Genomic DNA, 27033 nt, shown 5'->3' on the forward strand with positions numbered 1-27033 from the left:
AAAACAAACAGAAAGGAAACTGAGAAAATACTAATAGCATCATAGAGGAAGCCCAAGGAAATGAGCATATATATTGTCATTTTAATATGACTAAGAGCAGAAATGCTTGGGTTCAGACTGAGCAGCATAAATAAAACAGATTAATAAAGATAAAACTACACCTGTGGGAGCTTTTAATTGGCCATAAATGACAAAATAACAAGTTAGGACAAAACCTATATTTTTTGTTTTCTTATCTGAAAAATAAGAATTTGATGTACATATTTACAGAAACATTTTATTTATTTGACAGTAAAAAAGTGTGTTTAGCCACTCTTGCCTAACACACCAAACGTTTTTGCTCAGTCCTAATGTTAACAGGTAAGAAACACAAACACAAGGAGAGTAGCTTTATTAAATGCATTGTGTTGCATTTAATAATGATTCACATGACTAATGGGTTTGTCATCTAATGGGCCTAAATAGAGTAAGGATTTTATTATACAAGAGCATCATAGTTTTGTAGCTGACAGGCAATGTGTGTTTTTGACTGCAATAAAATCTTCAAGAGCTAAACAATAAACTTTTGATATTAAGAAAGTTAAAAGTGGCCACAATTACAAACATAGCTTCTAAAAAGTCTTTAAAATTTTCTGAATGACGGTAATTGTTTTGCTAATTCAGTCATAGTATGTGAACTAAATTACTATGAAGGATTAAAACAGATGCTACATAATGGCATTGTTAACGTGCTTAATCGTGAATTTACGACATCTGTTGGAGTTGTGAGATTAGATGAGAATATTGAGTTTGTGGAAAAAAAAATCACACATTTGAATCTGACTGAACTGAATTTAGAGATAGTTCTTCAAATTTCAATTGCTACATTTAAATTTAGCGTACGAGTTTACAATTTTAACACAGCACAATATTTAATTGAGAAAAATATTTTGTCGCCTTCTAATTTACTCCCCTTCCCTTCAGCCCTCCTACCTTGTGACAGAACCCTCCTCTTTTCCTCACTAAGCTTCCATAAAATCTTTCCTCACAGGCTCAGAACTTCCCTCTTTCTTTGTCCAACATTCCCTTCCCTTCTTCTTTTCTGCTCCCTCTGAGCGTCCCCTCCCCCGTGGGAAAGCCTGTGCGATGCGAGTGTGGTTGTCCTTCCAGGAAGCTGTGGTGGTGACTCTGGCTCCTCCACTCAGAAGATTGAATAGTGCCAGCCAGCTTGTGTTTTTGGCCATAACTATGTATCTCTGTGTGCGAATGTGTGTGTGTGTGCGTGCGTGTCACTCGAGCGGGCCCGCTCCTCGAACATTCCACCACCATACCGTCCGTCTGACCGCCGGCCGGCCTCGCACGAGAGCCACGCCGTCACTGCGGTCGGGTCCTGACGCCAAGCTCCGAATACTCACGTTACACACACACACATACGCACGCACACACAATCGGGGGTTGCACACCACATAAACAAAACACTGACACACAAAGGCAGTGGAAGCACAAGGGGACCGGCTGAAGCACGCACTAGCACGCTCACTCAAATAAACAGTGCGCACTTTGCGGAACACACACATTTTTTGGACCGCAGACCACAGACATTGCATCCCGAAGTAGATCAAAGCCTTGGCCAGCAATAAACACACACAAAACTCCTCTCATCCCTCCGGCGTGCAGCTCTGGTGAAACACAGCATGGCCATGCGGATCTTCAAGAGAAAACAACTGCTTGCAACTGCCATTTATCACTCTTCAGGGATGTGTTGTGCGCACTGTGCTCTGGCCAACTTCACTTTATTCAAAGTATGCTTCTCTCTTTTCATGTGAACCTTCACAGCTCCTCTCATCAACCCCTAACCCCTTCCTCTACCTCCCACCCCCCACCCTGTTATTAAACATCTATGCCAAATCAGTCACTCGACCACAGACCTTCAGATCTATGCCTTTGTTTTCCCTCGTCTTCGTCCCTCCTTCTCCTCAGTCCGTCCATTGTTAAGGAGACAGTGGTGCAGACAAACAGAGAGAGAAGATATCCGCTGGCGTACCGCAGGATTGAAGAGTAAGAATGGAAAGGAAACGGCGAGAGGAGGAGAGGGGGGGATGCATTGGCTGATATGAGGACAAAGTTAATTACAGGGGAGCACCAATTAGAGGGTACAGTGATGGGTCTGTTTGCCTCACCGCGGCATCCCAAAAACATCACCATCTCCCACCATGTTTATCCTCCGCCACCACAAGACCACAGCTCCCATAAGCCATGGCTGGAGACAGCTTACATGCTCAAAGAGGGTTACGGCTGGGGAACATGTTGGCAATGTTTGCAGACGTGACAGATATGGATAAACGAGGAGTACAGCTCTCTGTCTCTTTGCCATTCCTTTGCTCTTTGTGTTGACAGCTGCAAAAACACGCCGGCTATTACTCATGTAGTCAGTGAAAGAAAGCAGAAACACATACAAGGGTGAAGGCACTTAAACTTTATAGAGGTTTTGTCAAACATTCTCTGGAAAGCAAAAAAAAATAATCAAATGTATAAATGCTTTAGAGAAAATAAAGGAAAACATCACAGCTCAAAGTTCAGTCAAAACTCACCCTCAGGTTTTCTTGAGGAAAACAGCATATATGGCTCTGCGGGACACTATATGTGTTTTTGTCAAACAAGATCATAGATACAACAAAGAAATTCCTTCACATTCCTTCATTTATGATTGTAAGAATCGAACACTTCACTCATTGTCTGATATGGCTTTTAGAGTCCCTTAAAAGAGACAATGCTCATACGTATTTGCTACATGGTGCAAATGAAAGATCCGGGTCCAATGTACAGAGTTCATTTGTTAGAGATGATCTTCAAAAGGCTCCGATCTCAGTCCCCCACCCCTGTGGTGCCTTAGATGCTCCGCTTAAGCTCCTGCGCTGGGCTATAGGCGAACCAAGCGGTGCAAAAGGCCGGAAGGACACTTGTGGAGGGGCAGAAGATGATGAAGTGGAAGAAGAGGAGCAGGGAGAAGAAGAGGAGACAGTCGGGAGAGGTAGAGGTGAGGCACAGTTGGTGCTGTGAGGGGATGGCTGGTTCGGTCTGGAATGGCCTAGAGCAGGAGATGATGGGAGGGAGGCCACCCTGTGAATGGAGGCCAGAGCTGTTGGTCCGAGGAGCGGCGGGGCACCCTGCTGACAGCCAGCCAATGGGGCCAGACGCAGCGAGGCGGATGATGGGTAGCTTCCCAGCAGGGCTAGATCCCTGCGACTGCTTGGGAAAGATGGCGATGAAGGGGCCGTTGTAGCAGGGGCAATTGGCGGGAAGGAGGTCCATGGCCAGGGAGGGAAGGGTAAGGCAGAAGCAGGGGGTGACTGTAGGAGGAGAGGGTCCAGCTCACTGGCACAGTGCGAGAGGTGGGAAACGAGGCGAGCTCCTATTGGGTCCGGAGACTCCCCCTCCAGAGAGCTTAGGTATCGTACAACCTCTCCAACGCACTCCCTGAAGCCAAGGGTCCTGTAGTCTACTGCCAATGCCCTTGCGTCAAAGTACCCTGTGATTGAAATCTCAGTTTAATTCAAATCTTTCTCAGTGAGAGGTGACATTAAAAGCATTTCAAAGTACTTCCGTCTTTGTACCTTTTCCTCCCATTGCATGCAACAGTTTGAGATGGTCCACAGTCATCTGCAGAATTTCTGCTTTTTCCAACTTAGAAGAACCCTTAAGGGACAAAAAAGATGAGCCACATTTTATTCAAAAACACTCTGAAAGTCATAGTGACAATCTAATTACGACATCCTCAGTCGTTCTCTATCATGAGAATCTACCTGTTTCTCGAAAGCACTTGGTACCAGCCTCCGCAGCTCCGAAAGGCTGTGGTTGATCCGGTCTCTACGCCTTTTCTCTATGATCTGGATCACAAGAAGAGCAAAGGGACTTTAAGAGTCAAACCACATCGAGACGAGAATCTTAGAAAGTGAAGATCCAAAGCTCCCGCTCACCCCTCTCCTCTTCTTCCGTGCCAGAATCTGCGAGGCACTGCCTGGAGACATGGACCCGGTGACGGGGCTGCATTATGGAGATGGAGTAAGTAAAAAAGGAAGATGGAAAAAAAGACTAAATGTGGTAACACTGAGTCGCCTGCATCTTGTTATTATTACCCTGCTTAATGTGACACAGGGAGAACAACAGCGCATCAACCCCTTTGAATCATACTGGTTTTTGGGCACTGAGAAGCACTGAGAAGATGAGATTGGCTTTTTTTGGTTGCATATAATCTTGGAGAAAGCACTTTAAGGAAGATAATTATGTAGCCCCGGGGCGACGCTTTTGTTTTGCAACGGAGGCTCCAACAGGAAACATGGGAGCCGTGGCCCTCAAAGTGCAGTCGGCCAAAACGGATCACGTTCGTCTGTGAACTCTCTTCTTGCATGCCCTGAGAGTTCCACAGCTCGGAGTTCCCTTCAAAACTGTCGCAGCAGAGACAGATTGAACTTCCATTAGATTTTTTTTTTTTTTAACTTGAGGGCTGCCAAATCAAGAAGACTGTTTGTGTTTAGGTTGATTTTTGATGATGAAGGCCTTGGAAAAACAGCGTAGTCCTCAGCTCGAACATCAGAGGGCAGTTCAAATTCTTTAAACCCACCAAACCCCTTTCTTGTGTCACTGGCTCACTTTATGTTTGTGATGTAACCCATTCTCTTTTAATTCTGCATATATGTGTTGGAAGCACGCACATTCGCAAATATTTCCTTTAATCCAGATGCGTGAGAAATTTTCCGCAAAGGAATTGGACCAGTTCAACTAAAAACTTAAATGTTTCAACGGCGTTTAAGGAGAGAGCGTGCTACGTTCAGAGTCTTTTTTTCTTTTTTACAGCTTATCAGGCATTTTGCACAACGCTGAAGCAACTTAGATTAATGACTTGTAATTAAATAGGAGCCTCAAGTGACTGAAGAAATCAGTCTTTATGTGCCACAGCTAGAACTTTGTCTTTACTAACTGATCCTTTAATAAAATAATGTTGATTTAGTTAGATGAGAAAAATGAGCAATTTAGTTTGTTATGCCATAGAATGTTACACTGAGCCGGAAACTATGATGGAAATTTTCAAAATAACAGGTCACATAGCTAACTAAAATAAGAAGCTAGGAGTTCTAAAGACATAATACAAAACATATTTATTTCTACAATGCCTTTTTTTGGCCTTTGAGTTAGTTTCTACTTTCTGTTTCTAGATGCTTTAAATGTTAAAAATGCATATAATGCAGATGTAAATTCACATAAACCCCAACATGTTTCAGGAATAAAATACAATTTTTTTTTTACCTTTTTTGTTGCACTGCATTTAAAAATTATTTAAATACCATTTCTTAATATTAAGCAAACAATAAAAAAGACTGCACATTTCAGAACCAGCAGGCCTCAGATAATATCTACCTTTTTTGTAATATCTTCATAACTCTTTATCAACTGATATGCTCCCAGATTTGATGCATTAAAAACATTCTGTGCAACATACTTTGCTTTTAACTTGTATCTTCAACTTTTTCTATTATTTTGGATCATTCCAATGAGGAAAAACTGCCATGCTTGCTAATCATAGTGAAAGTGTTGTAGATTGTAAAGAAAAAAAAAACCCCTCAATAAGTTATTGCTTTTAATATTTACATTTCTGCAATGCATCAGTATCACGGCCCTGAAAAACTAATATTTTCTCCCCACACTCTTTGAACTTCAATGCAACACCCATTTCTCATCACACGACATGTTTGGAGCCCTCGCGCGTGTGTATATTTAGCCGGCAAACGCAGAGATGTAATTTTACTCTGGAGGGAAACGTGCTCCAGCCCTCAGGTGTGGCTCGGGCGGATGCTCACCAGTAGCTGTCCTCTTGCCCCACGTCGATTAACTCATCTGTGTCCGAGTCTGGAGAGCTGTAGTCGTGAGGTCTCTTCATTTTTATTTATTTGTTCCTTTAACCTTTCACCTCTTCGTCGGACAGATGATGATGGATGGTACGAGTGGATTGATGGATGAGTTGTTGACCGCTGTCTCTCTCTCTCTGTCTCTCTTTCAGTGGAGTCACTCGGACACTGAAGAGTGTGACTCTCTTGACGCTGTCAGTTCTAAAAGCTTTGTTTTCCTTCTTGTCACTTCTGTTCGCTTCTTCCCGCACCACCGCTTCTTTGTGTGCCCTCGGACCTCTTCTTCTTGAGCAACCCCCAAGGGCCCATGACAAGTAAGAATACTCACGAGCCGCTTCAGCCTTTTTACACAATCAGTGGCATCCAATCGTAGTTTATTCCTCTCTTATGTCTCTCTTGGCTTGCTCTCTCTGTCACAGGCACCCAATGACAAAGTAGGACTTTGGCAGTTTGGGGCAGGGTTGCCAGCTTCTGCTCCCCCGCCTCCTCTCCTCAGGCCCTCCTCCCTCCCTTTAATCTACCCTTCCCTGGCCTGTCACCCTCCCTTCCATCTTCCCATCCTCCCATCTTTCCATTTTGCTCAGTCATCCCATGTCAATTAGCTTCCAAGCTTCCTACTATTTTGTTTCCTCACTTTTGTCTTTCTATGCTGCCTTAAATTATGTTGCTTTGTTGGACGATGGTAACCGTAGCAAGGAGAGAGGTTAAGGCTGTGGGAATGAGGAGTCTACAAAAAAAAAAAATATTTTTTTAAATGTAAAAAGCGACAAAATGATGCACGGACTGTAAACTAAATGTAGTGGAAATGTCGTTTGGACGTCAGTTTTCAAGCCTTATATGATCGTATCTGTAGGATTTCAATTTCAAAAAGTGCTGCTTTGTAAAATTCTTGGATCTGAACATTAAAGAACCTTTCAGTCAGATTTTCATCTATTTTCTACTGAGATCTTGCGCAACATGAAGCAAAAAAAAAAATAAAAAAATAGAAAAGAAAAACTCCAAACTGTTTGAGGCGACCCTGTGTGCGTGCCAGTGTGTGCAGACATGAGGGGCAATGACAAAGGGGTCAAGAGAGGAATCAGCCCAATGAGTGTCTGAACATCTGTGCTCTTCACCGGACAAGATAGCGCTCTTTATGCTTTCACATTCATGCAAGCTGACACTCACACACACAGACACACACGGCTTCCCGCAGCACTCGGTGCTGGGTTCCGCTGCCACCGTGGGAAGATCGCTGGTGCTGATTGTCATGGAAACACAAGGCCGAGGCGCCGGTTGTTAGGAGCGATGCCTGACCGACCCAGCACTGTGAGCATATGTGTGTGTGCAAGACGGAGAGAGGCCAAGAGGCATGCCCCCTTCAACACAATGCCCAGCTGAGTGTGGCTCTTCCTGCCTGGCAGACTGGAAGGGTGGGTTAGTTTAAACAGGCTACAATGCAGAAGTGCAAGATCTTTGTTGGGACTTTTTGAGTGAGTAAATTGGCTTTTTTTTTTTTGTTCTACCTCAGTCCAAAACAAAGTTCTGAAGATTTTAACCTATACCCAAACATGTGCGATAAAGCTGCTCAAATAAATCCTAAAAAAATTTCTATAGTGACTTTTTGACCACAGGATGTATCTTTCTTTTTATAACCATTTCAAGGCACTTGGCAAAATGTAACCTTACTGGTTGTAATTGTTGACAATGTTTTGTCTTCAATGCCTTTGTATTTTTATGATGTAAAGCACTTTGAACTGCCTTGTTGCTGAAACGTGCTACACAAATAAACTTGATTAATTGACTGATTTCAATCAAAAGGTGGCCCCAAACCTTTAATACATATTTGACCTGATGCTGCTTTTTGGGTCATATTTAGTAGTTAAAACATTAAAGAAACAATTCAACACAGATATATATTTATTTGTTTGTTTTGCACAAACTACAAGTGCAAACAGACTTGGTAATGACGTAGAAATTTCCACTGCAGGATTTCACAATGTTTCCTTTTGGGTAGTTTTAAAAAGCCACCCAAAAGGAAACAAATGTGCCTATTCTGCTTTATTTGCATCTGATTTGATGACATCACGAGAGGAACCGCAAATCAACAATTCCGTTGATTGGTTGCTGTTAAATAAACTGATTTCATACATCCTTAAATATTAGATTTAAATGTAAGGATTTCTTGTTTAATGTTACTTTCAACATTTCAATAGTTATGTCAGTATACAAATGTTATACAAGGTACATACATAAAATGTACAGAGACCTTGTAGATTTATTCGTGTAATATAATGTTGGATGAACAACATTTGATAGTTCCATCTATCCAGTCCTTCTCGACTTGCATGTTTTGTTTTGTTTTGGTTGCGAGATTTTCCTACAATCCATTCCGAACCACATCATATATCCAAAAGGTTTTTCTGTTCGGAATCCTTCTAAGCACCTTTAAATTATGTACTTTATTGTTAAAATGCAATACTGTAAAATGAAAACGAAAGAACTACAAACTGCAAACCGAACTCCTCATAACTGTGCAGTCTTATAACTACGTATAAGACTGCGTAGTTCTACGCAGATCAAATAAGACATAAGATCTCATGTCTTATGTGATGTCACCAGAGGCACTTGGATGAGAAAGTTTGTTTTTGTCGGAGGTCAGATTTGATCTTACCTGAATAAAAATGGACAAAATTGTGACTCAAGCTAAAAAGCAGAGGATGCTGTGTTGTTCTATAAGTGACATACTATATACAAAGTGAGTTTAATTGATTTCACATTAAAAGCCTGGCTAGTAGCTGACCCCACCTCTGTCAGATTCACTTTGAGCTGAAGTGGCACTGGCGATTTTGTTAAACCAATTTAATAAACATCAAAATCCCAATTTTTTTGTTTACCATTTTTGCCAACATTTGTTTTTTATGTACAAAAGTTTCAACACCTTCATCGACGCTTTTTTTCCCCCGGTTAAAAATATTTTTGAATTTGCTTCCTACACACATCATTTTTCAACTCAACCCCCGTGGCCGACGCATTTTAGGTCCTTCTGCCAGCTTTCTTATTACACGTCTGAGGCCTTTAAACCAAAAATACAAACATGATTATTAGCGTGTGTTTTTAATATCCAAGTGTGAGTCATCAACATGGCTGTGACCAGAGGGTGAAAGAGAAAATCCCTTCTCCATCTCCTTTCCATCCCATCCTTTCGTTACCAATCACTCCTTGATTCAGATCTGGATCTCATTTCAGCTTCAGAAAACTGAAAAAAGGGGGGGAAAAAACCCTGAAAGAGGAGATGCCTATGAAGTCAGGCCTTCAAGTCTTTGTTGTTATATTTATCGCCCACCCTCCCATCTCTCCCCTCAAACAGATTAACTTTCTTCTCTGCATCACCAGCGAATGAAATCACTCTGGTTTCCTTTGCAGCTCGTCCTCCCCATCTCCAATACGATGAAGCAAGCTGTGGGGGAGAAAAAAAAAAACATGCAAGTGTCGGAAAGTCATTAAGAAGGAGAATGAGTAAATAAACAGATTATTTGTGGAAATGGTTCCACGATAAGGAGAGCGGGTGGTGTCAAAAAGGAAGGCTGATAGGTGATCAACATGCGAGGGGAGAAGGGCGGCTGGCACTGCGCGTCGGGATGGAATTCTGGCAGATTTCTGGCGATCTTGGTCAGCCACTTCAAGATGTCCTCCCCTTCCCTCCTCCACCCTCCCATCCCACCAAACCACAACAAGGCAAAAGGCCCTTATTGGAATTAACAAGCTCATACTTTTACAATTTGCGCACACACGCACAGCGCCAACGAAAACGTGCGAACGGCGCACACGGACGCGCGCGAGCTTGGGAGCTGATTCACATAAGCACACGCGCTGCTCCCTCACGCGAATGCGGACAGTTCGTAGCTGCAATTTATAAGCCCCAAGCACTCGGCTGCAATTATTGTTTCTGATGCATGACAGCTGCTATTGTTTGAAAAGTCCGCGCGACGGAGCGAGCCCAACGGACCGCTGCGCTCTCCCCGCGTTCATGTCAATGTGAGGAACTGAGCAGAAGCAGCAGAAGAAACTGATCAAAGGGCTGCCGTCGCGGCTCCCGCAATGAGCAACTTACATCTAAAAAAATAAAAAAAATAAAAAAAGGAAAGTAAAAAATTCATTAATTTAAATTATATATGTAAGTATTTTTAGTGCTGATGATTAATACATTCAATCATGTCACACTCAACAGCTGCGATTAATTATGATTAATCACTGACTAATTTGGAAACTTGAAATATAAGCTCTACCTTATGCCGGTAGAGCTTATATATATATATATATATATATATATATATATATATATATATATATATATATATATATATATATATATATATATATATATATATATATATATATATATATATATATATATAGCCTATATAATGTTTTTTGTAGCAGAAACCAGGTAACATAGTCTTTTATTCCTCAACAGCAACTTAGGGAAAGTTACTCCACTACATAAGCATAGGAATGGTAACCAACATATTCTGGGGACAACCGACATAAAATAAGATGCATTTTATTTTCTAGTTCTTGGGTGGCGAACCCATTTCTGATGCTGCCCTGGGCAACTGCCGACACAGCGCACATCCAAAGCAGGCAGTGTACGCACGTTTCAAAAAAAAAAAAAAAAAAAATGCAAATGTTTTACTGTCTCAAACAAAGCATGTCTGAAGAAAGTCAGTTTTGCAGGTTTTCATATCCAGGAAGCGTTTAAACAAGTCATTTCGTTTTAAACGTTAGTAAAAAAAAAAAAAAAAAAAAAAAAAAAAAGCCCTTCTCCATTGGAACTTATGTGATTAGACGACAGTCCCTTGTCCTCATCTGGCTAAGCGACCGGCGGGAATCTTGCAGAAGAAACTTGGCGTCGTACAAGTAGACTACACACGCGGGGTTAGCTAGCAACGCAACACAAGAAAGTTGAAGAATGCTCAGTCTTTGTTACCGTCTTCTGTCGTTTGTCCTGCTGCTGTGAACCAGGTAGGAGAGGCTAGTTTGATTAATCTGCATCATGTAACGTTAACACGTTAAAACGTTCATATTAATCACATGTGTTAACGTTGAAAATCCGTGCACATATTTAAATTTTTTCTACTGTTTTCCCGTTTTCCTTTTGCACACTTCACAAAATGCTGTCGTGGTGAAGTAAGAGGACTGTAAAATTGATTTTAGAATAGCCTATATCATGAAAGACATTAAGACTATTTGTGATCACCTGGTAAATGCAGCAGAGGCCCCCTGAGAGGTTCATGGCCTGACTTGAAAAGTGCTGAGGGCCTAGAGAATTATGTGTGTGTCATATAAATGACTAGAGCCGTCTTCAATGAAGACATGAAAAAATAAATGCAAAATATTATTTTGTTTCTAGCTGTGCTCCACAATTTTTTTTCCTGGCCTGGACTGACCCCCATGAACATGGGTTCACCCCATGAACATTTTCTGCAGGCGCCACTACTGAATTGTGCCAAATACATTTATCATCGATTGACTGAAACACTCCTGTGTTATTCCCCGTTTTCAAATGTCGCTTGACTTGCTCAAATTGCATTAGTCAAAAAAAATCCCTCCAGAAAATCCCTTTAAAGGCAAAGTAAGTGTTTGTTGACTGCCTAAGAGTCCTGTCTAGACACTAAAGGTTGTCGCCAGCATGGCGCCCGGTTGGAATCGCCGCTGCTATGTACGCTCAAAGTTAGTGGGTTCCCTATTAGTATGAGGCCATTGTAATAATCAGACAGATGCTGGCTGCTCAGTCAGAGTGATCAACATTAGATTGGCATGGGAACTGGCACCGGGGCAGCTTGGCTCTCTGCTAGCTGGACCCATGAGGGAGTTATGTCCTCTTCAGACACACGAGGAATGCCTGACACGTCTAGCCGTCTTTTCAACCACTAACCTGGATATACGAGGCATTTCTGCCCGCGTTGTGGATATGAGGTGCATACGAAGGCATCAGTGTTAAGATGGCGACCGGCTGCTGTCATTTGAGGTGTCAGAAGGGCAGCGCCTGAGGGTCGGGCCGCCTGTAAGCGAGAGCAGGATACCTAGAGCATGAACAGAGACTGAGAATGAGTCGTCCCTCTTCAGCTCCCCACCTCCCCCACGCCCCCCATCGTCCCCGCCGCCTCTACGCAAAGATAAATAAAGAGGCTAAAAGCCGAGGAGACGCGGCAGAAAGGGGCTTTTGTGGCTTCCGAGTGGGGTCCCTTTCATGACAGTTCCCACAGCACTGGGCATGCGATGACATTCACCATGTTTCACACACGCTTGATGGGGCCTGTGACTGCGGTGACTTTCGCTGGTGCTGGGGCCCCCAGACGGGACGGCGAGGACCCCCCCCACCCCCAAGAGCCACAGGCAGCCATTGTGCTGTCGCCGCGGAAACCAGCCTCTTTATGTCAGACATGTTTTTCTGTTTGTTTTCTTTTTTATGTCTTTAATGTGGCCAAAGAAGGGAGTTGGGAGTTGGGTGGGTAGGGGGGGATGTTTCCCCAATCACCTCCCCCACCCCCGTCTCAGTGCCCATCTTCCTTCTCTTCCCAACAATCCATCCAGATTTGAACCCCCGACCCTGCCCCCCCTCTCACCCTGCCGCCAATCTTCCCCCTGGAGATCGTCATTTGTAAAGCGCTTTGCTTGGACAGCCCCGTATCTTTGTCGCGGTGTTGCGGCCTCCCTCTCACTCAGCTCCTTTTTATCTGTACTTCATGAGGTTTTGGCACAAACCCCCGGCACTTTTTCTTCCTGTGCTGAAAAAAGGGAGAGAGAAAAAAAAAATGCTTATGTACACAACTCTCCAAAACAACTTAACTTCTCACTCAAAGAATTCTGCCTTTCCCACACCAAGTCAATTTCCTTCATAAGATTAAACAAACTAACCAAAAACAAAATAAAAAGGGAATAAAAGGGAAGACGGGGGTTAGGGATTTGGGTACGTTGAAAAAAAAAAAAAAAAAAAAATCTGGTTTTGATTTACATAAAAAAAAAAAAAAATGCCAGAAGAGGATGCCCCAAAGTCTTCCAGTGAGAAAAACAAACTTTAAAAAAGCCAAACTGATACTATATTTAAGCACTTGAAGAATGTATTTTGGTGCCATGACTCAAAGGCACGCGGGCGCTCCTCCGTAATCAGTCCATTCTGACTGCTCTCCTCTGCCACATCACACACGGCACGGAGCCTTTTATGAGCCTCAGAGAGAGCCGAGGAGCAAGAAGGAAAAAGTGAAAAATCAAAGGGTTCAAGGCTAATCCACCCGACCGACCCACCCCCACCCGCCCGGGCCACTCGTGTGACTGTGTCTGATTTGATGACTGGGAAGGGGGGGGGGGTGAGTGGAAAAGGTGGTGGGAGCAGAGGGAGCGGGGGTGTTAAGAGTCGGCTAATATTAGCCCGCTTAAGCATTTTTTTTGTTCGGAAGCTGACCGTATTTCACGTTTATGGGGGGGAGACAAATTTTTTACGGCGTGCTGTCATGCGAGGTTTGATTTCGCTGTCAGCTACGGATTTATGCTGTGAAACAAAAAAAACAAAAAAGATCCTGGTTTGAATTCACAGCGCTCTGCAAAAGTGTTCGTACCCCTCACGTTCACAGACTTCTTTGTTGGGATTTTATGGGATAAATCACACCAGGTAGTTAAGGTGAAGCGGAATACAAAGAACTTGAAGGAATATTTTCTATAAATTCAAATGTGAAAACTCTGGACGGCTTGTATTTTTACTGAGTCTGCATCAGTGCAACATTAGAAAGACATCAATATTAGGATATTAGCGTTGCACAATCCTGCTGTCCTCCAATTTTTCTCTGCAACATAGTCCAGATTTATTTAGGTTGAATAGAGAACGTCCATAAACTTCAATTTTTAAGTCTTCTCAATGCATTTATGCCTGTACCTTGACTGGGCCATTCTAAGACACAAGTATGCTTCAATCTACACTATTCCATCTTGCTAGCGTTATTTTTCTGCTGAAAGACGAACCTCACTCTGAAATTCTTTAGAGTTAAGCCAAAACATGGTTTGTGACCAATTGCCACACTTTATCCTCTTTGATAAAGGACAGATGTTTGCATTGCGTCTCCACTAGTTGCCCCATCAATAGATTTTCGGCTCCCCGCAGCTCTTATAGCGCCATCATAGATATCATGTTTTCTTCTCTGATTAATGGTTTTATTTCCTGCATTGTCATTTTAGATGAGTGACAATGTGCCTGATCCATAAGGTCAGACCTGGACTGTCTAATTGTACGCTTTGTTTGTTTTGCATTATATTTAGAATGGAACTTTCTGAACTATTTCAAAGAAGGTTTTATTGGTTTTACTTTTTACATGTTTGGCCAAGGTAGTCAGCCTATTGTTTTTGTCAGTTCCTTCTTTATTTATTTTACATTGGTTGTTATACTCCTAATTGACCAAACAAATGAAAGTTGTTTTTATGTTTGACCAAGCTTGTGAATTTGTTTTTGTTTTTAAATGTGCTGTAGTGATGCGGAGTTACCAAATAGAATTGTAATTTTTAGTGCAATATCTCTTTTTTGTTTTTGTAAAGAAACGTTTTAAGTCAATTCAGCGTTGCTTTTCTGTATCAGATCGGTATCAGCTGATGCTGAACCTCAAATATCTGTATCGTATTGGAAGCGAAAAAAGTGGATCCCTCGTTGCAACATGACATGAAAATCCTTAAGTGGCATCAATAGTTTCAGGATGTGTTTTTTAATTCCAAAACAAATGAGATCTCCACCTGCTCCTTAGAGCATGATGTGAAAATGTTAAGATTTAGATCACTCAGAAATCGGTTCAGCGGAGCGCCCATAAGCACGCAGATAAAGACGCTCAGGCACTCCAGGCCACCGCTCCCTGACAGCCTCTCACTTTCCCAAATCCCTCGTATAACTTTACACCTCAGATTAGAGCCCTATCAGGGAAGGCTTCCTGCTCGCGCCTCGTTCTGACGGCAGCTCACAAGGATGAGCGTAAGCCCCCTGCCTCCACAAAAAAGAAAAAGAAAAAAAGAAGTACTACCACCAAGTGCACTACTGGGTCGTTTTTTTAGTCTTCCAAGAAGGGGGTTATGCTGGATGTGTTTGGAAAGAAACGAGGCTTTGATGAGGGGAGGATGTTGATAATAATGGAAGGCATTTTCATCTCTTCAGTGGACTCTTTATTGGCGGATGGACAAAACTTTTATGGGTAAACAATTCTCAGACTTATTAGACTGGAGGCACAGGCTAATAAATTTGAATTTATGTCTGCTCTTTTGCTTTTCTTATCTTACCCCAAGATTTGAGATTAAGAAAAACAATAAAAATGCATTTGAACGAACAAAGAAGAATGAGACTTAAGAATCATTATTTTTAGGGAATCCTACTGCACTTACATATCCTGAAATGAAATGCTCTTATGACTTGTAAACTGCATGTTATTTAACACCATAATGTTACCAGTATTGGCATTTTTTCAGGCTTATAACAGTACGCAAAGCAAACTCGAGGCCTGAGGGCCAAATTCGGCCTGCCATAGCTTTTCATATGGCCCTCCAGACTCCAGAGGGACACATAAATAGAAACTTGTAGATAACAATTATGTGCTTAAATATTAATTTAGCAGTCAAATCAAAAGAGGTTTTAAAACAGTCAAATTACATCAGTCCCTCCATTTTTATTTCTTTTTTTGTGAATTCACGGTCGCGGGAATTTATGCAAAATCAATAGATTCCAGCATTATTTTCTGCTAATGCATCTGTGTGAGTTTATTGCAAATTTCATTCAAAAATTGTCTGCTAACTCCCACCTGCAGGTGGCAGTATTTCTTTCTTCTACTCCGCTGCTGCCTCAGCCTTACCTGATGTCCGTGATCGGCAGGGCAATTAACAAAAGCCACACTTACCAACAGGAATAAGCACAAGAACAATTAAACAAGAACAAAAAAGTGAGATGGGAAAGTGTGTATTTATCTTTTTCTCTTTTTTTTTCCATAATTCTGCACGAAAATAGTTACCCACTAATTGTGCACGTACAGATATTCTAAGAAAACCAAAACTTCCCATTTGCTTTCATGTTTGAGGTTTATTATTACTTTGAATTAACCATGTGCATTGTAGCTGGTGATTAATAAAAATAATCCTCAAACGACTTGCCTAATAATTAAGCACACAGTGTACATGTTTATATATTCACCGCCCACTCCTCTTCATCTTTTATTGGCCCTCCGTGCTCTGGTGGTTTGGGTGGAGGTTCGATACTCACTTCTAAAAGTGTTTCACTAATGAAATTTTAGTGGAATAAAAAACTAAAAAACAAACAAATGTCAGTAGAAACAAATTTCATTCGTTTATTTAGGTATTTTTGTCTTGAGCTAAAGTAAAAAGCGAGACACGAAGGACAGAGAAGGGGAAAGAAAGTGGCCAACCAAATAAAGCTGCCACATCAAAATTTCAATGCAAGAATTATATTTCAGGCAGCTTTATATTCCTCAGGAAACTGTACATTTACAATGAGTCCATCGGCTTTGAATATCACATAATGTCTTTTATCACATAAGGTGTGACATACAGTTATCCCAAAATTATTTGTACTCTGGCAGATTCATGTTTAAGATTTGAGATGCTCCGATCCAATAGTAATATCTGTATCGGTCCTGATATTATTACACATCAATGGCAATGCGTCTGATCCATAAGGGCAGATCTGTTCAGTCTAATTTCACACTTTGTGCTTCGTTTATCTTACATTTTATTTAGAATTCCTGGTTGCACTTTATGAACCTTTGAAATGAACGTTTGTTTCAGCTTATTTTTTACTTGTTAGACCACAGTAGTTAACTTATTGATTCTGTCAGGTTTTTTATTTATTTATCATTGGCTGTTATACTCCTAATTGCACTGAACTACATTATTAACTAGGCTTGTGAGGCTGTTAGAGCATTTAATCGTGCTGGCGCAGAGATATCAGATAAATTTGTAATTTAGTACATGTATGTCTGTGTTGTTTTTTAAAAAGAAACATTTAAGTCAATTCAGCACTGCTTTTTCCTGTATCGGCAGGTACCAAACCTCAGGTATCTGTATTGGAAGAAAAAAAAACTGGATCACTTTTTCAGCTAATATTTTATTTTTACCAACATGTTTGGTAAAAAAACAGAAGTTTTTCCCATTGACTATTGAGGGAAATAAATAATTTATTAAATGTCTTTTTTTTTCTAAATAAAAATGTAAACAGATAGTGGTTCTCCACTTAAGTTGTTTTATTTCATATCAGAAACAAACTTTTTGGATGACTGATGATTTCAAATGTAACATTTTAAAAAAAGCATATTAACCGTGCAAAGCATGTGATCAGATATGTTACTAACATTTTTGTCCAAAAACCATAAACATAAGTAAAAGAAACCTTTCCATCCTCATGAATTGACAGACTCAGCAGGACAATAATGGAGGAAGCAGCAAAGGCGTCCATTGGTAACGTGAACAATCCGCAGCTCAATTGGAAAAATCTGTTGACAAGACAATTTTTGTCTTGAGCTAAAGTAAAAAGCAAGACACGAAGGTCCATTAATTTGATCTTTGGGAAAACAAAATCCAAAGCTTTGAACAACACGGTTCAAACCACTGTGCATCAACAAGGATGGAATTAACTTTTTCCTTTTTTAAAACATTTTACAGCACCAGAGGCCTTTGACAGTCACCAAACAGGAAATGGGTAGAGAGAGAAAGGAACCAGAGTCTGCTGCATGGAGGATTATTGTCTCTGTGTGTGGGACGCTCACTCTACCTCTACACCACAGAGCGCATCCTTTAAACCTTTAACTAGGAAAGATCAAGGCAAATTTCAGTACAAAAAATAAATAAATAAAATGTTTCAGTTGTAAAATGTTTGACATGTAACAATCAGAAAAGTCCAACCATAAAAACACGAGACATCATCAAGACTAAATCAGCAAAAAGTTCTAAAAGAGTGACACGTCATGAAACGGTATAACGTAGACATCCCAAGATATGGACAACCTGTTACAAAAAGTCCTTATGTTATGATTTGTAATATTAAAGTTGGACTAAAATGCAGACGGGAGTTTGGAATGATCTTAGGGATTCATTATATAAAGAGTAACTGAACAACTTACAGGTCGTAGGGAGCGACACAGCAGGGGAAACGTAGTTAGTGACCAGCAGTAACCATGGAAGGACCAGAGGACTACATACACAGAGAGGGACAGAGGTGGATAACGACATGGGCAACAGGTAATAAGTGACACCAGTTACTGTCAGGATGAAGGACTTGAAGAAATAGAGACAAATGAACAAAGAGGTTTTGTGAAACTAACAAGAAACAGAAAGGAACACTAATCTCGAGGCACAAAATCCAAAAGCACAAATGTAGATAAACTATGAGACCGAAAACACAAGCGAATAAGCAACACAGCAAGATCTAAGAAAATAAACAACAATGAAATGATCAAAATGGAAACACAAATGAGACCCAAAGCACAAACACCCAAGGATCATAACACCTTAATTAAGAAAGTTTCACTGGCAAGACTTAAGACTGAGGACCTCAACACAATTTAGCTTTTGTGGTGAGTCTTGAAAACTGATGTTCACAAACTCTTTCCACTCGGTCTGATGTGGCTTGAGCTGTTTTACAAAGAAGAATGGACAAAAACATTTTGGTGTCTAGAGGTTCAAAACTGGTTGGGAAAACACACACCAAATTCCTATAAAATTTGTAACTATAACTTGACAAAATGGCACATGCAAATGCACTGCATATTGTAGATTATTGGTGACTGGCTTTTTCTCTCTCAGTTAGAGTCAAAACTTGTGAAGCTGACTTTGCTAAAGTAAAGGATGGCTTGATCTTTTGGATATAGCTGTGGCAAAGATGGCCAGTGAACCAGCCATCGCTGAGGCCCTGCGATACCGGAAGCTGGCGGTCTGGGACGGCTTCGTTTGCCACTCTGCTCTGAGGCTAAATATACGATGATAAAAAGGCTGGCAGATTTATTTCTGACTCATGCTTGTTGTCGTCTTCCGTAGGAAAAGAAAAGACAGAGCAAGAGACAGACGTCTCCAGAACACAGAGGAACATTAAGTGATAATTACAGAGAGATAGATGGCCATAGAAAGACGAAGTTCACCCCGGTCTCTTGCTTTGCTCTTTCTGTCCCTCAGCCACCACAGAAAGTGGCGTCTCCAAGCTAAAAAGTGGCGCCCACTGTATTAGACTTGCAATGATTGGCTATGATTGCATTATTTGATCCTGTGAAAGATTAAAGGACAGCAACACATACTCCCCACATGCTTTTATACACCACTCAGTGATCAATGTCTCCTCAAAAACCAAACATGGGCCCCCTTTCTTTTTTTCTAAACATCCCTACACATGAAGCTATAAATGCTTCAAACTTAAACATTGTCTTTATGTTTTTCAACTGAGTGCTCTTAAGCACACAAATATGCCCCTACACACTTACACGCGCACCCCAACACACACACACACACACACACACTCATGCTCCACCATGTACTCGACTTCACCACCAGTCCACCGCACTCCTCTCGAAGCTCTTTGATCCCTGGTCGAGGGTCCTCTCCGCGGTGCCTCCGTCTGAATTCCAGAGATTCTGGGATAATTCAAACGTTTCACGGCACATACTTGGTCCCCCCAGGAGACAGTGGCGGAGATGGAAAATGCCACCATGGTCCCCAGCTCACTCTCCCTCCATTGTCTCTAGTCTTTAATCAGGCCCTCTCTGCGGCTCCCGCTGCCACCGTGGTGTGTTGTCTCAGCCTGGGAAAATGCCGGCCTAAGTGGCTGTTATGAGCTGAGGCGCAGACCACAGGGACCCAGCGGAGTGCCGTTGGAGCCCTCTGTGCCAGCCGTGGGTCTCCGAGTGGCTAACGCGCACAATGAGTGAGGTCCCGCATTCGGAGGCGACCTTACATAACAGCAGTGATCGCTACATCTATTTACTTTTCTTGTCTGGCTTTCCATCTGTAAATCACGCGCCATCATAATCACAGGCATGGGGCAAAGCCCGATCATAAATCACAAATGTTATTTCTTCCTAAAGGGTTGCTGGGTATAAACCGGCGTTAAACTGTCACCCGGATCGGTGGCATTGAAGGACCTTCAAGGTCTTGACTGTGGAAGGCCTGCATGAGAGGGAGTTTCCTGCCATGAAGTCAACAAATGACCAAAACAAAAGGTCTTGTGTTCCCCTGAGGCACACTGAGAAGAAGAAGGTCAGCACCCAGAACTACCACAAAGCTTAACCTAATTAAGTTTCGTTTCGGGTTCGAGTCATTGCAGATGGGTCAACTGGCTCTTGATGACGTTGTGTCAAGTTTACAAGGCCTAACCCGAACCCCTGCTGGGGTATGATGCTTTATATTTAGCACAAATAAGCATGAATAAAGCATTTTTTTTCCTTTTTATGAGGTACCATAAATTTTATTTTGCAAAAAAAAAAAAAAAAAAAAGAGAGAGAGAAGGCTTAAGTGTGGCGGTTCTGTGGTTCCATCAGGCCAACACAAAGCCTTTGTATTCACACTGTTTGCCATGGGAAAATATCTGAAACAAATAAGTTGCCTGGTCGGCACCCATCAGCGCAAAAAACACTTCTAAAAGCTGTGGATTGTGCATTGAGGGTGTGGTGCAGCTCTAAAGGAACTTCTTGTTTATCCCCGCTGCGTCTGAAAATGAGAAAGGAACTATTTTCTTTCCAAAATGGAAGGCAAATAAACAAGTATTCATGAGCAGACAATGAGGGCAGGCGGGTGTGCTGCTGCGAGCTCAAAGTGGTGTAAGAAGGAGAGGAGGCGATTATCATCAAGATCACTGGCAGGGCTTTTTGTAACCAATACTGGTGATGTTAAAGGTGAATAGGAAGAATTTAGAGCTTTTTAAATGAATCATCACATTTTTGCAAGGCTTTTGAAGTAAACATGTATTTTCACTTAGAATACCTAGCAGAAATATTTATACCTCTTGAATACATTTAAATTCTCTACCATTACAACCCCAAATTCTCATTTACTGGGAAATTATATGATAGATAAACACAAAGCAATGCAAGCAAAATGCAAGAAATTATTTACAGTTTTCAAAATTTATTTTACAAACTAAAAAAAGAGGGAAGATGCTACAGCTACGCATTATGCCTCCCAGTGTCAAAACTTTGGGGAACCAGCTTTCAAAGCAATTACAACAATCTTGCTACTGGTTTTTAATTTGATTTAGGTCTGCACCTTGACTAGGCCATTCGCATTTATGAATATGCTTTGGTTTGCCAGCCACTCCTTACCACACAGCCTTACTTGACCAATTTTTTTTAATCATGTGATTGAAATGTGGTGTCCCGTAGGCACAATACGATTGGTTGCAGTATTAATTGTTTTATGTCTTTTAGAGTAGAAGTCTTTCATATCGCTTATTACTGGGTTGTTTTACCCAGTAATGTGCACGTCCTTTCCATGTCCTCTACATGGCCTCTACGTGGCCTGCTGAAAACTGTAAATGAGATTTATTTTGGTGCTCTTACAACAAATGTATTATCCAAATTTATGGAGCCCACTACAAACAGTTTTCGTCTTGACAAATTCTTGCACCTCAGCCATGGATTGCAGCAGGTTCCCAGAGTTACCATGGACATCTTGGCTAATTCTCCAATTAATGCTCTCCTTGCCCGATCTGTCAGTTCAGTCGGGCAAACTAAACTGCTAAACGACATGCAAATAATGAGCATGTTTTTTTAGCAGTTGCCTCACACTGGATACCGCAATCCTCTATGAGATGTTTGAAGTTTGGGATTATTGTTTTATAGCTTAATCCTGCTTTAAACTTCTCCTTAACTATTCCCTTTTCTTTGTGATGCTGTTTGTTCTCTCATCTTCTCTAACAAACATAATAGCTGAATTTATACTTAAATAAAATTGCGCAATTACAATTGTATAATTGTAATTGCCTTCAGAGGTCTATGGCCTCTGAAACCAATAGACCACACTGGATTTTATTTAGTGGTATTTAAGTAATCAAGGCTGAATTTATATGCCACACTTTCCTGGTTTATTTTATTTTATTTTTTTGTACCAAAAATAAAATGCTGATAGGTATGTGCCATCTTCTTTCCTATTCACAGTTCTGCACCAATTAATCAAAATAGAAAGGACTGATATTTTTTTTTTTATCTGTGACAGCTACACATAAGGCTGTGCCTTTGTATAACCGTGTGGCCTCCATCCCTGCTAAATGCTTTCTGGAAGAGAACAAAGTACTGCAGCATGGCATGTGAAGACAAGCATGTTTGTGATTATGTTGCATCGTCCAGTCACAACGCCATTTTCAGCAACATTTGTAAATATTTCAGAAACAAATACAATAGTGCTTAAATAGTGTTCTTTATTTATGCCTTCTTTATCTCAGTTTTTTTTTTTCTTCGTCTTCTTCTGTGTCATTTTTTCTGTGAGCTGCGGAGAAATGAGTTCGGCACCCAAAATTAATACGGGCAATATTTTTCAATTACTTGCATATACCGTTACAGCACTTTCCACACTTTTAGTTATTAGGGCCATATGATATGTGACGAAACGGACTCTGTGAGGACTTCAGTGATGTCACTAATGCCGTTTCATGTCCAACGCGGTACAAACGGGGAGACGGCGTTTGACTCTCACTCCGTCAAATGATTGGACGAGGAAAATTTACGTAATTGTTTAACGAAAGCGGAAGTGTTTGCTGCTGTAGGCATGGGACAATGAATCCTGCAGGCTTCTGTGTTTCTTTCGCGAGTAGGTTTATAAAGTACTTCTGAAAACACAGGTAAGTCTATAATAAAAGGGTTTATAGTGCCTCGTATAAAACGCTTCGTAAAGGCCTACTGTATGCTGCAGCTGTATTGTGTTGCTCGACAAAGTATTAACAGCTAGCTACTTAGTGCTAGCTGCACAGGCTGTCACGTTAGCAAACAGAGCAGAGCTTTAATCACTTCCTGTTTTCGTTATCGGATTTTATTAGGAGCCCCTCAGCAATATTATTGTTTATAAAATATGAAGTTTTTTATGCATTTACTAGTTTTATTTCAAAATGTTGTGGATTTGCATACCAAGCTAATGGCAAGAATCGAAAATAGAGCTGTTAGACATTCCTCAGTTGTCGTGTAGTTTTAGGTAATTTTAACGTCGCATTTTCGTCGTCCTATTTCCCCCCCCGATAATCACCCGCAGGTACCCCTCTTTCCCCGCTAGAATCACGAAGAAGGAAAACATGGAGGTTCCCTGTTATCTTCCCAAATTGCTGTTTGAGCTCAATGAGCAGCGAAAGCGAGACTTCTTCTGCGACTGCAGTATCCTGGTAGAGGGGCGTGTATTCAAAGCCCACCGTAACGTGCTGTTTGCTGGAAGCGGCTATTTCCGGGCTCTTTTGGTTCACTACCTGCAGGTGAGGATTACACTGCTTGTCTGTTTTATATTAGTGCCAAGAATGTGTATACAGCGTTTTTGAGTAAATGCATATGCCAAAATGTCATCTTCAAAATTCATTAAATATTTGAAGGAAGATTACAAATTAATCAATGTTCCAGTTATTATTCGTCAAGGCAGCTGTAAGCAGGTCAGTTTTTGTTTTAAAAGAAGTCAGTTTTTCAGCATTTTTGCAATTTCTTAAAATCTTTTTTTTTTTCACATGAGAGGAGCAAAAAAGTGAATGCTGTTTCTTCATGTTTGATTCTGATTCTAGGGATGCAGAGTAGATTTTAACCATGATCTGAGTGATCTGGAAGCGGCTATTTCCGTATTGTTATAACAACAATTACAGATCTTGTATGTATTTTGGTGCTAACCCATTCAGTGATTTATGAAATCAGTGTTTGGGTGTTTTAAAGTCTTTTATCTGAGTTACAGAGAGCTAGTGGAAGGACTTTACAACTGAAACAAAGCTGTTACACAAAATCATTAATTTTAACTGATGTTTTAGAACAGTTCAAAGCCATGTTCTATTATAGTGTTTGCAAATTTCTAGTTTTAAACTTGGGAATGACTTTTCAGGACAGCGGACAGCGCTACAGCACAGCGTCGCTGGACATCGTAACAGCCGACGCTTTCTCTGTCATCCTCGACTTCCTGTATTCTGGCCGCTTGGCTCTTAACAGCAACAACGTGATTGAGGTGATGTCAGCGGCTAGCTATCTGCAAATGACAGAGCTTGTGAACTTCTGTAAAGAGTACATCCACTCATCTTTGGAGATTTGCAACAAGGATAAGGAGAGGAACACGAAGAAAGAGAACCAGAAGGACAATGAAGCAACTGGACCCGCGGACAGTGGAACTCCTTCTGCAACTGTTGCTGGGGGCACAGGTATTACAGGGACAAGTTCAGAGGCTGCAGAAGTAGATGGGGGGTCGGGTTTAGGTCCCGAGGAAGGTACTTCAACAAGTACCCCCTTGTCTACTGCAGTTGCCACCCCAGTGGGCTCCAGTAGAAACATCGACAGCGCTTACTCCTCTAGGGAGGGGTTTCCACCTCGGGGGGAAGACCAAAAGGGTCACATGGATCAGACTAATCTCTCTTCCTCCTCATCTTCTGCTTTGACCCCAGAGTTAGTGAACCCTAAAATAGAGTATGATCCTGATGAGGAACTCGCAGAGTCCCCTGACACCAAAGACCTTGCGCCATATCCTGGGTCCTCTCTGCATGGCACACACCATAGCAGGCTACTTCTTCAAAGTCCCTCAGCCTCCAATGAGCGGTCCCCTTTAGGATACAGCCCTTCATTTAACACCCGACAGTTGATGGAGATTCTGTCCAGAGGTGAAGGCCCCCGAGGCCCCAGTCCTGTAGGGGACCGAGTAGGTCAGCGCTTCAACCAAGGACTTGGCAGCAGCGCAGGAAGTAGCAGAATGGATGAAAGTTTGGGCTTTGTTGGGTCATCTATTATGGAGATCCAGTCTGATTGGCTCGGAGAGGACACAGGTAATTACCTGTCAGTTTTAACTGTCAATGAATGAGGTAGAATAACCTAAGACCAGGTTAAATACAGTAAATCCGAAAACAGAATACCTGTATGTATTTGTATGTATTCAGTTGTTGTCTTTCTCCCCCTGCAGGCGATGGCTTGGTAGTGCCAGTAAAACTCCACAAGTGCCCTTTCTGTCCATACACTGCCAAACAGAAAGGAATCATGAAGAGACACATCCGCTGCCACACCGGAGAGAGGCCCTTCCCCTGTCCCATGTGTGGCAAGCGGTTCACACGACAGGAGCATCTCCGGACCCACGCCCTTAGTGTAAGTGAAGTGTGGCCATCGTGTTTTGTTTTTTATGTATCCCATTTTCTTAGTACGACTTGTCCTACAATGATCTTCAGTAATCATTTTAATGTTTGTTTTTTATTATTATTTTTTTAAATATAAAGCATCTCACAAATGTGAATACTCAACACACTCAACTTTTTTTGGTCGATCATGGTGAGGCCTGTACAACTGTCATAGGGTCTTGGTTTTGTGAATGACTGTGGCTGAATGAAGTAATTCTGCTTAAAATGATTACTACAAACTTATGAGCCCAGCAATACCAATCCACCATGTATGCTCCTCTATGTATGTTTGAGTGCTCCTGTTCCTTATAAACTCTAATCCAAGTCAAAACAATACCCACTGTGTCTGTCCATAGGTTCACAGGCACTACTGGCCAGTATCATGCAAGAGCTGCAGGCGAACGTTCACAGGGTCAAACGTCTCCCCGGGATTGAGGCGCTTCGGCATCTGCGACAGCTGCAACTGCGTGACCACCACTCATGAAGATTCTGCGCCCGTTGACCCATCCAGCCAGCCAGATCCCATGGTGCGTGCGGATGGGACCACAGACTGGTCAAACTTTATGGACGATGTGGACGAGGTGGAGGTTGGCAGAGTGGAGGACTTAGTGGAGAAACAGATCCTGGAAAGACAGCTTGCTGAATGCTCTGATGTCAATCATACACTGTGAATTTTAACATCAAATAGTAATAAAACAGGGCCTCGTTGCACTTACTATTACTGCAAGGTTATTTATTTATTCACTCATTTGTGTCCTGAATTTCCGGTCCAAAGTTGCCTGTCATTGTGTGTCAGTGATTAGTTAGTAGCAGGAAACCTATCTGCAATTTGTGATATCATGTGTAGATGTAACTTTAAATTTCAAACGTCTACAGTGCCAACAAAAAGTATTCACAGTCGTTCACTTTTTCAGAACCTTCTGGAACTTGAGTAATTAAACATGATTTTAAATGGAGATAGAATGTGCGCCTGTGTCTTTAAGAAACACAACCAAGCAAAGAAGTCAAATGACTTCTCTATAGACCTCAGAGATCGGATTGTGTCAAATAACAAATCTGTGAGCATCACTAGCTTTGAAAAGAAGATAAGGTCATTCAATAAAATATTAAGTCTTGGTGTGAATATTTATGAAACAATGGATTAATAAGATTATGGCATAATCGACAAAAGGGGAAAAAACTGTTCTGAAAAGCAGTTTCTGCCTTGTCATTATGGAGATTTGTTTGGAGCTTGTTAGGAAATGAAAATTTCACAAGTCTTGTTTAAAATACAGCATATGAATGTTTTTTGTTTGCATTGTACTTGGAAGTAAAGAAATTTACATTTATCTGAGTTGCTGTACGAAGAAATTAAGATTTTGTACTCATCCAGCAGGATCGGGATTAAGACAGTAATTGTGAATTCAAATAAATAATTGTCTCCAACATCTGGTGCCTCCGTTTATGTGTTCGTGAAACGTGACTTATAAATGACTAACTTAAATTGTTTACAGGAATGGCAGCCATGTGTGTAAAGAAGTGACTGAATAAATTACCTGTATAAGCTAAAGCATGGCAGATTTCCATGTGTACTGTACTATAAAACTGGTGACAGTGATCGATAAGCATTTCTCCGTCTGTATTTTGTATGTCGACTGCATAAGATTGCAAGGCTGCCATCTAGTGGCTAAAATCTCATTTTTAAAGTAAATACAGGTGTCTTAAGCATGGAGACAAAAGAATTAAAATCGAAAACGTGCTTTAATATTGCAGTAGATCAATAACGAGTGGTTTGATTATTTGATCTGAGAACAATGAAAAAATAAGCCGATAAATAAAAAACAGAGAAAT

The 27033-nt window shown here is 41.4% G+C and overlaps 2 protein-coding genes across 4 annotated transcripts; one reads left to right on the plus strand and one right to left on the minus strand.

The window, feature by feature from the left end:
* Positions 1–2460: 2460 nt before the first annotated feature.
* heyl (hes related family bHLH transcription factor with YRPW motif like) lies at positions 2461–6289 on the minus strand. Its single transcript, XM_044138701.1, has 5 exons — positions 5835–6289; positions 3957–4023; positions 3783–3866; positions 3594–3675; positions 2461–3508 (listed from the first exon to the last, which is right to left on the minus strand). Exons 1-5 carry the CDS (start codon positions 5912–5914, stop codon positions 2829–2831), a joined length of 993 nt encoding a protein of 330 aa, XP_043994636.1. The 5' UTR covers positions 5915–6289; the 3' UTR covers positions 2461–2828.
* A 4496-nt stretch (positions 6290–10785) lies between these two features.
* Positions 10786–26630, plus strand: zbtb8b (zinc finger and BTB domain containing 8B). 3 transcript variants are annotated; one of them, XM_044138707.1, is made up of 5 exons: positions 10786–10886; positions 23139–23331; positions 23937–24861; positions 24996–25174; positions 25560–26630. In XM_044138707.1, the coding sequence occupies exons 2-5, from the start codon at positions 23158–23160 to the stop codon at positions 25872–25874; spliced, it is 1593 nt and encodes a 530-aa protein (XP_043994642.1). In that variant the 5' UTR covers positions 10786–10886; positions 23139–23157; the 3' UTR covers positions 25875–26630. The 3 variants fall into 3 exon arrangements, with proteins under 3 accessions (XP_043994642.1, XP_043994641.1, XP_043994640.1); XM_044138706.1 differs by lacking the exon at positions 10786–10886 and adding an exon at positions 22493–22713; XM_044138705.1 differs by lacking the exon at positions 10786–10886 and adding an exon at positions 22530–22713 and having other exon boundaries at positions 23118–23331.
* The last annotated feature ends 403 nt before the right edge of the window (positions 26631–27033 follow it).

This window comes from Gambusia affinis, linkage group LG14 (assembly GCF_019740435.1).
Source record: "Gambusia affinis linkage group LG14, SWU_Gaff_1.0, whole genome shotgun sequence".
In the NCBI taxonomy this organism is placed as follows: Eukaryota; Metazoa; Chordata; class Actinopteri; order Cyprinodontiformes; family Poeciliidae; genus Gambusia; species Gambusia affinis.